At 44.8% G+C, this 12,059-nt stretch overlaps 2 protein-coding genes across 7 annotated transcripts in view; one reads left to right on the forward strand and one right to left on the reverse strand.

Annotated features, from left to right (window-relative positions):
- Positions 1 to 255: 255 nt before the first annotated feature.
- Positions 256 to 1,920, forward strand: CCR9 (C-C motif chemokine receptor 9). Its single transcript, XM_065832977.1, has 2 exons — positions 256 to 273; positions 757 to 1,920. The coding sequence occupies exons 1-2, from the start codon at positions 256 to 258 to the stop codon at positions 1,918 to 1,920; spliced, it is 1,182 nt and encodes a 393-aa protein (XP_065689049.1).
- A 4,904-nt stretch (positions 1,921 to 6,824) lies between these two features.
- FYCO1 (FYVE and coiled-coil domain autophagy adaptor 1) overlaps positions 6,825 to 12,059 on the reverse strand; it is a 49,749-nt gene continuing 44,514 nt past the window's right edge. For all 6 annotated transcript variants that reach the window (XM_065830409.2, XM_065830413.2, XM_065830411.2 and 3 more), the window contains 2 exons: positions 11,129 to 11,238; positions 6,825 to 10,677 (listed from right to left, as the gene is read on the reverse strand). In XM_065830409.2, coding sequence (XP_065686481.1) covers positions 10,602 to 10,677; positions 11,129 to 11,238 — 186 coding nt within the window. In that variant the 3' untranslated portion in view covers positions 6,825 to 10,601. The remainder of the gene's footprint in view (positions 10,678 to 11,128; positions 11,239 to 12,059) is intronic.

A 12,059-nucleotide genomic window follows, 5' to 3' on the forward strand; every position in this document is an offset into this window, starting at 1 on the left:
AGCCGAAGACATAATGTAGGCTAAATGTAAATTTGTAAAATGGAAACAACTAAATAATTCAAATCAGCAACATCAATTTCTGTGTAGTTTGTTTCCCTGCCAGACTAATTTCAAAGGGTTGAGATTTTTATTAAAAGAAGAATGAAAAGAGTCACAATTCTGGTTTGAAGCTGTTCCAAATTGGTTGTTTCTCCCCCATCTTTCCTCTCCAGGTTACAGTGCCCCATTCAAGTCTAAGCAAAGATCTGGCTGAAGATGGCTTTTGCAAGTGCAGTGAGTATCCAACTTCCATTTTTTCTCTCCCCCAACTTCGCTTTCATCAGTTTTCTACCTCCCTTGAACCAACAGTGCCGTCCCACTGCAGCACTAACACAAAACCTTCTTCCTTATCTCTTTCCAAGCTGAGAATTTTGCACTTTGTTATGTATTTAAAGCTGCCAAACCAACAGTGTTTTGAGTGATCTGACAGAAATAGCACTCTCACCGCCTGCTATTTTAATAATTGAAGTTGTCAGGAGGCTGTGAGTTGCTGTCTTGTGAGGAGTTTGTTACTCAGCTGATCATTTTTATAAGTCTTTGCTGTGCTGCAGACTTCTTCTGGGTGTGGACACATTTCAGGCAGTCTGAAATCTGCTGTGTTTCACCTGTCTAAAATGGAATATACTGGGGATTTTCAACTGCATCTGGTGGAGATGGGCAAGTTTATGCTTTCATGAGCCATTTCTCAATATAAATTTACCTGCTGTCCCATTGCAGGTCACCCAGCCTGGCGAGACCAGCCTGGATTCCTACAGGAATGACTGCATGTTGCTGCCCCTGTATGGAAACCTGGTGAACGACACAGACTTCATGTGTGACAGGAGGCAGGTCAGGCAGTTTGCTCAAGCTTTCCTGCCGGTGTTTTTCTGGGTCATCTTCTCTGTGGGCACGGTGGGAAATGCCTTGGTCGTGCTCGTCTATTGCAAATACTGCTTCAGGAGGAGCATGATGGATTGGTACCTGCTGCACCTGGCCATTGCGGACCTGCTCCTCCTCTTCACGCTCCCTTTCTGGGCCAAGGCTGCCTCAGATGGCTGGATCTTCAAGAATTTCATGTGCAAAGTTGTCAACAGCATGTATAAGATCAACTTCTACAGCTGCAGCCTGTTTCTAACCTGCATCAGCTTTGACAGGTACATCACTGTTGTCCAGGCGACGAAAGCTAGAGCTTCTAAGCGAAGGCGGCTCCTGCGCAGCAAACTCATGTGCTTGGCTGTTTGGCTGACGTCTGTGAGCCTGTGCATCCCAGAAATCATGTACAGCCAAAGCATGCAGGTGGGTGATGTAACAGTTTGCAAAATTACGTACCCGCCAAATGTCGGCTTGTTTTTCAGAGTTACTGTCCTGGCTTTGAAAGTCACAATCGGATTCTTCCTTCCCCTCCTTGTCATGGTTATTTGTTATGCTCTTATCATCAAGACCCTCCTGCAAGCCAAAAGATCTCAAAAGCAGAAGTCTCTGAAGATCATCATCATGATCATCACCGCTTTCCTTCTCTCTCAGTTCCCGTACAATATTGTTTTGCTGGTCAAAGCCATCAGAATCTACACCAGGGTGGCATACAGCTGCCAGGCTATGGACCAGCTGGACATCGGGCTGCAGGTCACCCAGAGCATCGCCTTCCTCCACAGCTGCCTCAACCCCTTCCTCTATGTCTTTGCTGGGGAGCGGTTCAGGAGGGCGCTGGGCAGGATGATGCAAAGTGGTGGCTGCTGCCGAAGCTGGGGACAAGAGCAGTTCTCCTCTGCCTGCGACAGCCAGGACCACAGCTCAAACTGGTCCTTCGCCATGCTGGGCAGCCGGCGGGTGAGGAGCTCCCTGACCCTCAGCACCCACCTGACCTCCTCCATTATGCCTCCTATTTGTCAAGACCTCTTGTAACTTAGTCTCCCTCTATCTGCTCCAGAGGAGCACCGAACTATCTGGAAACCCAAAGACTGTCTCAGAGGAGTGGGGAGGGCTGGGCGTTCCTCATGCGCCCCATCATCACCGTGAAAGACCCAACCGGCAGTTGCTGGCTGAAAGGGAAACCTTTGGCACAGGGCAGCAAAATGGACCCATACGTGTTGTAAGCAAAACTGACAGATGATAAAAGCTATTTTTGCGATAGCTGTAAACACCCAGCCTATCTGCAGCTCAGACCACAATGCGAAACAACAAACCTCACAGGGAGAAGATGAGCCCAGCTACGACAGCAACAGAGGAGGATAAAGTAAGTTGAACCACTGTTTTGTGCATAGGAAACAGCAGGAGGGAGTTCAGCCTTCATTTGCTGACCAGCTGTGGTCTCCTACAGAGGTGGCCGGGCTCAGGAGCCCCACTCACACCATCTCTGCTGTAAAGGACAACTGTTCAGCTCCTACACTGGTTTGTTGCAGCAGACAAATGCTGCTATCTGTTTTGCTGCATGGGTGGTTCGTCTTGAAAAGGAAAGCAAATCTTTCTTGTCCACAAAATGATCATTATAGAATTAGATTGATCTTTCTCCTCTCTTTTAGCTGTGTGATGCAAGATGAAATTTGGTGTAAGCTATTTGCTTCAACTCTTATTTTGCTACTGGTGTTTTTTGTGGTCCCTGCATCAACAAGTTGCACCTCACAATAAAAATTTATGTGCGTCAGAGATGCTGACTTGTTTGTCCTGGAGATATTTGCCATACCATGGTACGCAGCCATTGTAAACCAGACTGCAAAACCAAAACCCATGGTTCAACAGGCCTCTGGTTGTGTGTTGATATCTTTGCTAATGGTGAGAAAATATATTTAGCCTGGGGCCAGTAAGACAGAGAGTAATTAAGTGTCAAACCTAACATTAATGACAGTTGGGTTAAGACTTCAGGTTGGCGGAGGTAACGATTCCCAAAAGTGGTGTGCTGTAATGAACCCCACAAGTTCTAGAGGGCTTTCAGCATGCCAGTGTTGGTGCCATAATGGGGCCCAGGGCCACAGGGCATTGCATGGCTGTTCCACCTGCTCATCCCCTCCTGGGGACACGGTGTCACTCAACCGCAGCCTGCACCTCCCTGCAAGTTATGTGCTCGGGGGGCTTCTTTTTAGATAATCACATCTAACCTGGTAAATATTTCTTGCAGGAAGAAAGTGGGTTTGTTGCGCATTAATCATTAAAGCGTGTCAATAAACACGATCTTTCTGCAAGGTCTGGCTCTACTTTTTTCACTAATAGTGTATGTCTGAGCAGATCGGGTTCTAGTTTCATATATATTTTTTCCGGGTTGGTTTTTTTTTTTTACTTCTTCAATTAGAAAAAAATGGTGAAAGTTGTATGTATTTTTTACTACATGTGTAAGAAGGATTTGGAAGGGTTTTGCAGATTTTGTTGAGCTCAATGCGAATGGAAGCTGAAATTCTGTTAAATAAAGGCACTGCCACATACGCGTCCTTCCCAGGTTTGGATCCTCATGCATAATCTGTTTCCAACAACAGAATTTACCCCTCCCAAGAAATGCCAGAAGAAAACCTTGCTAACAGGGTTTACTACACGTGTTTAAGCCCTGGGGTGCGGAAGCTGCAGATGAGGACCCCGCAGGCACCCAAGCGGCTTTCGTCTCCTGAGGCAAAGGGTGCGGTGCAGTTTTGGGGGGGAGGACAGGCTTCTCAGGGTGTGGGAGGAGGAAGAACGCTGCTTCTCCACAGCAGCTGAGCCCCACCACCCCTTCCCAGGGATGGGGCGAGGGTGCTCCTACCCAGGGGTCCTCCCAGCCCCAAAAAAGCCCTTGAGCCGTGCAAACAAACAAGTGTGCAAACCTTAGTTGCTGACAACCCACGATCCTGCCTGGTGGCCTCGAGCTCCTCTCCACTGCACAGCCCCAGGAACTTGAATTTCGGGGCCTTCTCGATGAAGGTAAAAGCTCCTGTGCTCTGTGAAATGTGGTGGGAAATTTTCATGCTTGGTTGATGAGTGAAACTGTTGAGGGAGGTGAAACGGTGATGAACTTTCAGCAGTTTGGGGCAGCAGGGTCATCCCCAGGTCAGGCACGTCCCGCTCTGAGGCAGGCTGCTCCCCGACGCTTTGCCAGGGGCAGCGGGGAATGAGCCCTCCTGGGGAGTATTTTCCCTCATGGGGTCTGTCCCGCTAGGACTGCCTGTGGTCCAGCAGCTGCTGGTAGCTTCCCAGGCTGCTGGTACTCACCCAAAATCATGAGGGAGCTGCCTTCCTAAGGACCCTCTGGCTGCAGCCTCATCCCTGGCAGGGTCCCTTGCTGCTGGCCACTTGGTCATGGAGGTGTCTCCTGCCTTTGTCCCCTCCTTCATCTGTCAGGGATCTCTGTCCTCCAACAGCACAGCTCCTTGTGGCCAAGCCTTCCCAGGGCTCTTCTGTCTGTCTGCCCTGAGGTTTCAGCTGAATTTATCCCATCAAAATCCTTCTCATGCCTTCCTAGTGTGTCCCCAGCCTTTATCTGATGTTCTCTTCTGGAAGGGGAGGTTCCCCAAAGAGGAGGGGTGCTGCCTCCCACAGTCCCCTCATCCCTCACGTGGGATGTTGCCTGCATCTTCACAGAGTCACAGAATGTCAGGGATTGGAAAGGACCTCAAAAGATCATCTAGTCCAATCCCCCTGCCGGAGCAGGAACACCCACATGGGGCTACTCAGGAATGCATCCAGGTGTGTTTTGAATGTCTCCAGAGAAGGATCTTACCCACAGATCCAGCAGGATGGTCACCGAGAAGTTGTTAGAAGCCCTGGGAGAGATCTGAGATCTTCCATAGCTCTTTTTCCCTCTCTTTAAGGCCATTTTTTTTCCAGATGTTCCCAGTTTTCGGTTGCAGTCTCCTCTGCTGTCCTTCTTCTTTGAAGGAGCATCTTGGCTTGTCTCTGCCCTAAGTGTTGCACTGTCACCCTGAGACCTTTCGTTCTGAATCCTAGTCCCCATTTCAGAGTTCTAAGAGCCAGAAGTGTGCCAGAACCCTGGATTCAATCTAGGTGGGAACCAGGCCTGACCTGCCTGCTGACCTAGCATCCCCAAACTATGCAAGAGCTGGGTCCCATGCCGTAGTGGGGATGGCCACGGCAGTAGATTTGGGTTGCTGTCAGTTCCCTACAGTAAACAGCTTGGAGGTAGCTGTGACCGAGGTGCAGGCAGTCACGTAGCATGGTACCAGTGCACTTGTGGTACAAAGAGAGGAAGCTGGGGGAGTGGATGAGAAACTTTCACTCTCTGCAGACAAACTCGCCTCGCTGGTGCCTGCTCCGGCCTGAAACACAGACATGGTTTATAGAAGCGCCTCTTCCAGAGAGCAGGAAAATGACAGAAAGATGTGAGAGAAAGGTGATGGGTGCTGCAAGCATCACTGAAGACAAGGGAGATAAAGCAGCCTAAAATTAGAACCATCAGTCTGAGTTCAGTCTGTGCAAATCTGCCAAGTATGATCTGGATCAATTATCCATCCTTTAACTGACCAGATGCTATAGTCCCAGCAGTGCCAGGTGCTGTTTTTTCCAGGCCTCCTGGGTCATTTATGTTTTGAAACCTTATATTTCAGAGCATCCCTGTGACATCTCAAAGGCTAACGGAGAGGATACTGCTCTTCTGTGGCAGCTTTATGTGGTCCGCACAGCAGAATGTTGTACTGGGTGCACGAAGGCCAATTTCTAGGGCAAGGAACAGGTGGGTTAAGACCCTAAGTAAGGCAATGCTAGGTCTGGGAGAACCTTGTTCCTAGCACCAAAGACGGTAGGAGATACTGTGCGGTATGGCTGAACATGTACACCAAGGCTTTCAACATCTACAACCTCCCCCGCAGCGCTGTTGTACAGCAAGGTATGGTCACTTACAAGTGTATTGCAGGTCCCCTGTACCACAGGCAAGGCTTCAATGGAGACTCTGTCCCAGCAAGAAGCATCTCTGGGTGGAGAGGACACGGGAAATGCCACAGCCTCCACCTCAGCAGGAAACTCCCAAGAGGAAACAGAAAGAAGCAATGACTGGTCATGATGGGGCTGCTTGTCCTCTTGCCCACATTCGGTTGGCTCCAGCAGTTCAGACCAGCCTACATGTTTACCACATGTCCCAGGGTTGGGACTGTAGATGCAAACTCAGAGGTGACGCGTGAAGAGCATCTACAACTAAGTTACGCAACATAACCCAGGTGTGTAGAACCGGCCCAGACCTGGGGAACATCAGATGGGAACCCTAAGCTGAAGGACAATGCTTGCTGGTATGATGGATGACGGGAGACTGAGGCTTGACATGAGGAAGGAATTTTTTACCATGAGGGTGGTGAAACACTGGCCCAGGTTGCCCAGAGAGGTGATAGATGCCCTATCCCTGGAGACATTCAAGGCCAGGCTGGACGGGGCTCTGAGCAACCTGATCTAGTTGAAGACGTCCCTGCTCATTGCAGGGGGCTGGACTAGATGAGCTTTGAAGGTCCCTTTCAACCCAAACCATTCTATGATTCTATGATGACAGTGAGTGCAATTGCCGACCTTGGGGCAGCTTTGTTTTTAGCCAGAAGGGGACGCGAAGGCGGTGGAAGATGTTTCTCTGTCCTTGCTGGGGGAGGCCCAGCTGCTCCATGCCACCAGGACACGCTGATATTTCCTCTGTCCTGGTGGCTGCCTCACTTAGTGTTTATTTAAGGATCCCAGATCGCAGCTGTTGCTCTGTTGTACTGTGCAGACGTGGCCTTTCTCCACCAGCATGACAAACTATTTTCTATTTTCCTCATTTTGTAAAATTTTTTTCTGCTTAGAAGTAGATGATAAAAACGTATGATTTATCTTCCAGAAAAAGCTATCTCTACAAGGCAGAAAACGGACACACATTCTCAACAATATATAATTTTATTTTTTTAATTCCTGAGGTTAAGAAAGGAAAAAAAAAAAAGCATCAGGAAACATTCCAGTACACAACCGTCTACATCTCTGTAACTGTACTGACGCTGGCATACATAAATCTCTTTTTCCTCCATCTGGAGCATGAAGTTTGATGTGAACGGGGTTTGCAATTCTTTGGCAGTTAAGACCAAAAGATGCTTCTGAACAAGTTACAATCTCAGTGATGGAGCATAATTAAAACTATAGTGCAATTTCAATTTTCTAAAAAAGGAGTAAAGTCGGTCCTTTGTAGCTTCGCTATTTTGTAACGTGGTACACTCTCGTGCAATACATCTCTGTGATTTCTCATAAAGCAATATTAAGTAACGCTGAGTAAAGGAACACTGTCATCGTACTAAAGCAACTACATTCTTTGCATAGACCTCTGCACAGTAAAAAATATTACCCTCCATTGTTTCAGCATCCAGGGAAAACACCTGCTTTTGCTGACCACAATGTATACTCTGTCCCATGAGTGTGACATCCCCTTCAATGAATTTAATGATCCATTTTAAATATTTATTTTCTCTTAATTGCATTCTTGTGGATTATAAAAGGCCCAATTCAACAAAGCACCTGAGCATCTGCAAATAAACAGATTTATCAGCATCCCTGGCACAGCTCACATGAACAAGTGCATCATCAACAGAGGTATAAGGTGCTTGAATGAAGTCATCTGTTGCACAAACCTACACGCGTGTTAAGTCCTTTATCAGGTTTCCATGGCTTCAGGAATAAACCATTTGGGACATTTAAACAAAAAGTCAGTACTAATGTCAGATTCTTTACTATCTTCTCTGCACAGCCTCTGAGGTGGAAAAGACTCCCTCTTCCAGCTGACATGATGAGATTCCTGTTCTGAACGGCTACTTTGAACTGTTGCACTCCTGTCCACTTTTCAAACCTCACCAGTCTGACTAGTTCCTCTTTTGAAACTTTTTCTCCTTCTTAAATACACTTCTTGGTTAGAAGCAAACTTTTACTTTTAATCTTTAAACTACAGGTTCTGGCTCCCACTCTCAGTCCTCTTTTCAGAGAGCAAAAAGGCCAAAAAACTACTTTCGTGGGGCAAGAAAACCTGAAGAAAAGGTACCATAAAGACCCAAATGCCACAGTAGAAACAATCCAGTGCTTTTATTCCCCTCCTCCCAAACATATGCTTCAGCCAGACTCAGGACTGTCTACACGGAAGACTTGCAGGGAAACATCTGGCTTACTAGATGGAGCCAATTACTTCAAGAGTTACATAAACAGTGGCTTTAAAATATTTGCCACAGGATGAAAAAATGCTAAGAACTGGGATGCAGAGAGGAAATCCAGAGGCAAGTCTGTCAAATAATTTTGAATGGAGATATTTCAAATACTTCTGAGCAGAGTTGTCATATTTTGGCCTAAGACACTTGACAGTGTCCCTTTACCTTAAATTTGGCATTTTAAGCAAGTATCCTACTAAGATTAGTATTCTAAACCAGCAAAATGCTTTTAAAAAAAACACACCTAAAAGCTTAAAGGAAAACTGCAGCAGACTTCAATAACAGCTCAGTAAAATTGCATAGCATATGGTACACTGTACTCTATTTTTCAGCAATAAATAATCTTTTCTTGCCTAATTAAATATAAAACATAGCTTCAACACTGAAATACACCATAATTCATGAACTGATCAGTGTGTCGTTTCTTGCCAGTTTATTGCCGGCTTCAGTCTCTTGTCCATCTCATTTTTCCCGCCCACGGCCAGGTAAGGGTTTAACCATTGCAGCCTGTTCCCTCAGGAGGGGCAGCAACCACCTCGCACCTCCCACCCACCCTCTGCCTGGCCAGGGCTGGGGAGGGCACCACCAGGATGGGGAAGAGGCATCTGAGGGGAAGGGAAAGCTACCGGTGAGCCAGACACCTAAAATCTAGGTGCTCCATGAAAGGTAGTCATTCTTTCACCATTTTTTTCAAGATCACTGTATTTACATAGTGTTATCAACTGGAATTAATGATTAGCAACCTTTAGCTTTATCTGCAGTATTCTTTTCTTTCATAAAATCAGAAATTTCCCTCTACCTCGGCTGTAACTAAGTAAATGTCCAACGCTCGTCTATTGATCTCCATCTTTTAAACAACCGGCCTCTTGGTGTAGGAAGATCCCTTATGTGTAATGGATCAAACCAGCAACATACAGACACCAGTTGGACTCTCTTGACTTCTTTCCCCAGTTGAGCTGATCCCTCCAATTCCCTGCCCTTTTTTTTTTATTACAAGTTTGCCCCTTTCCCCATCCCAAATAATTTGCTTGAGCTTGTGCTTGCCCTTTTATCTTCTTTCCCCTCATGTTTTATCTTCCATCTCCCTCCACGACCCCTGCATACCAGCTAGAGCTGCCACCAAGAGTCTACATGGTTCCTGGAAGGCTGTGCTAGTTTTCTACCAACTGCTGTACTAAAGACTTCCAGGTCTGAGGTTTCTTGGGAGAACAACAACCTAAGAAATCAAACACACCTAAATGATGGGGAGGGCTGATTGGGAGATAGAGCTTTTCTCTTTTCTCCCTGCCAAATGTTTTGGCTTTCCATCAGAAGACAGGATTTTTAAACACAAAAATCTGCTTTCAGATACGTTAACAAAAAGTTGAAATTCTATAAAGAAAGCAGACAGTTTGTATGGAAATTTTGTATAAGCAAGAACCCAGTCTTCCCATAGAAGGTAGCTCCATCCCTAAATCCGAGATGGAAAGTTAGCAGCTGGCTGGGGCAACTCCAAGGGTTAGGAAAGGGAGAGAATACACTGACACTGGGTGGAGAGCTCACCAGGGCTGGATATACATTTGGTTTTGGATGGATGCTTTGAGACAGATTCCAACATTACCTCTACCTTCCGCATGGTCTAGCGAGAGAGATGCTGCTGACCTCAGAAACGCTGCTCTCCTGCCAATGCTGATGACTTAAGGTGCTAAAGCAGGAAAAAGGAATGCTCCTCTTCCTAATATCATGCAGTGAGTAGGACTTTTTCTGCAAAAGATATTCCTGATCCTTCCACTGGTACTCACCACAAGAGCTGATTTAAAGTGGACCAGGTTACAGAGTACAGTGAGCTAAAGTGAAAGGACTGGCTGCTTCGTGTTGTATTGTTTTGTAATGGGTACTCAGCACCGAAGCATGTGTAAAAGCCACTTAAGACTTACCAAATCTTAGCCTAAAATGTAAAAAACCCCTATGTTTGCTGTTTATAAAACTCAGAAAAGATGGATTACAATATACACCTGTGAAGATTGAAATATTGAAATATTGCATAGTTGTTGTTCTGACTGTAAGAGCAGTAGAGCAGAACAGAAATGGTTATGTTTACTCCGCAGTGAACAGGTCAACAAAAATATGCATTATTCTTTAAATTTCCTTTTGAAGGATATTTTTGGAAGAAAAGTAATTCAATTTTCAGTAGAGAACTTCAGTTTGCATTTAGACACCTCCACAGTTATTTATCTCCCCACTGAAAAAAATTTGGTTATTATTGACCTGTTAAATCGAACAACATGGCTTTTCAGCAACCTGTACACAGTACAGAACCATTAGTGTTCCTAAAAAGGCTTCTGGTTTTTAGTGTATACATGTCCTCTAAGTGCATTATAACTATTGCATAGTTTCAAAGTCTTCAAACACAGTGGTAATCATAGTGCTTACATGTACATAAATAATAGCATTTCTTAAAATGTAATTAAAAATAACACAGTATAGTCAAGGCTATGGAAGATCGCTTCCATCATAAATGACAGGTCGCTCGACAGCCAAGTGATAAAACACTCTTTTTGAGATAAACCTGTGAAGGAAAAAAAAGAGAGCAAGATGATCACGTGAGCTGAAGTCAGCTAAACAGGAAACCTTACAAGTCTACTTAGTCTTTCAGTTTATACTTGGACAAATAACTGGCTGTTGTTAAAAAGAGGCACGCCTCTGCAAGGGTTGTCAGGTCTGTTTTTAATAAGATGACAATCCTGACTAAGCTCTCTTAGAAGGAGTCACAAATGGCTCGCTTACTTCTGTTTACTGTCCCAGAAGTTGAGACAGAAGAGTGGAATTCTGCTATGGGGCAAGAAAAAAACCCAAACAGGAACAGGAACAAGAACCAGAACTCAGACAGAAGATCTTTTGGCAACCTGGGACCAATTTCTCATACTTACTTCTGAATGGCAGAATAACGGTACCTCTGATCAGTTCCACAGCCTGTAAAATCAAGCTTATTTCACCTTTTACACTCAGGTAGGACCTACCTGGAGAACGTATTGTCAAATATCAGTGTGTATATTCCAGGGTTTCTGACTTTCACCTGTCCTCTGATAGTTTCCTTATGAGAGTTGCAGCGGGTCATAGGAATAAGAACCTGGAATTCAGTACAAATCAAAATGAAACTTAGTATTTGCCCCATAAATTGACATTTACCATCAGAAAAAATATTTAGACTGGAGCTATCTTGAAATTCCCAAAGTGCATATGTGCCTGCAAAACTATTTGTTTTCACTGATTAGCATTAAAAATTCACCCAAACTAAAATCTCACTTTGATAAACTAAAATCTCACAGTTTTCCTTTGATAAACTCTTTACATCACTAAGCTATGGCTACAAGTCTGTTTTAGAGATAGAATCAAATCCTGATCTTTTTAATGTTAATCTAAGCAAGTTTACTAACATCAGCAGAGCTACATTAAAATTATACAAATACATACAAGAGTAGGATTTAGCTAAATATGTCTTTTAATATAAACTTTTATACTGCCTGTATTATAAAATATCTCAGCAAATCTTGTTTATCTAAGCTCACAGCAAAAGTGCGTGCAACTGTCTATCTTGCTGTAAAACCCCTGCAGACAGTTGTCAGAACAGCATCTGATGTAGATCAAGGACAACCCTATAAAACCCAAAGTTATATCAACTAGATATATCAAGATGGAAATGACATTCATTCTTCATTCAATTTTCAGATTAAGAAAAAGATTTTACAAGGAGTTAGTAACTGCAGAGTGAATTAACGCATGTTATATAAATGTCTTATTCCTCCAGTGAAATCACAGCCTTAGAGTTCCCCCTACCACGATGGGTTAAGCCAACAGGTGCCTTGTCTTCATTAGAATTTTGCAACTAGCTGAGTAACTTAGATCCACTTACTCCCGAATCCTCACTAAATATGGACAGTGCATATAAAA

The sequence above is a fragment of the Patagioenas fasciata genome, chromosome 2 (assembly GCF_037038585.1).
Source record: "Patagioenas fasciata isolate bPatFas1 chromosome 2, bPatFas1.hap1, whole genome shotgun sequence".
Taxonomy (NCBI): Eukaryota; Metazoa; Chordata; class Aves; order Columbiformes; family Columbidae; genus Patagioenas; species Patagioenas fasciata.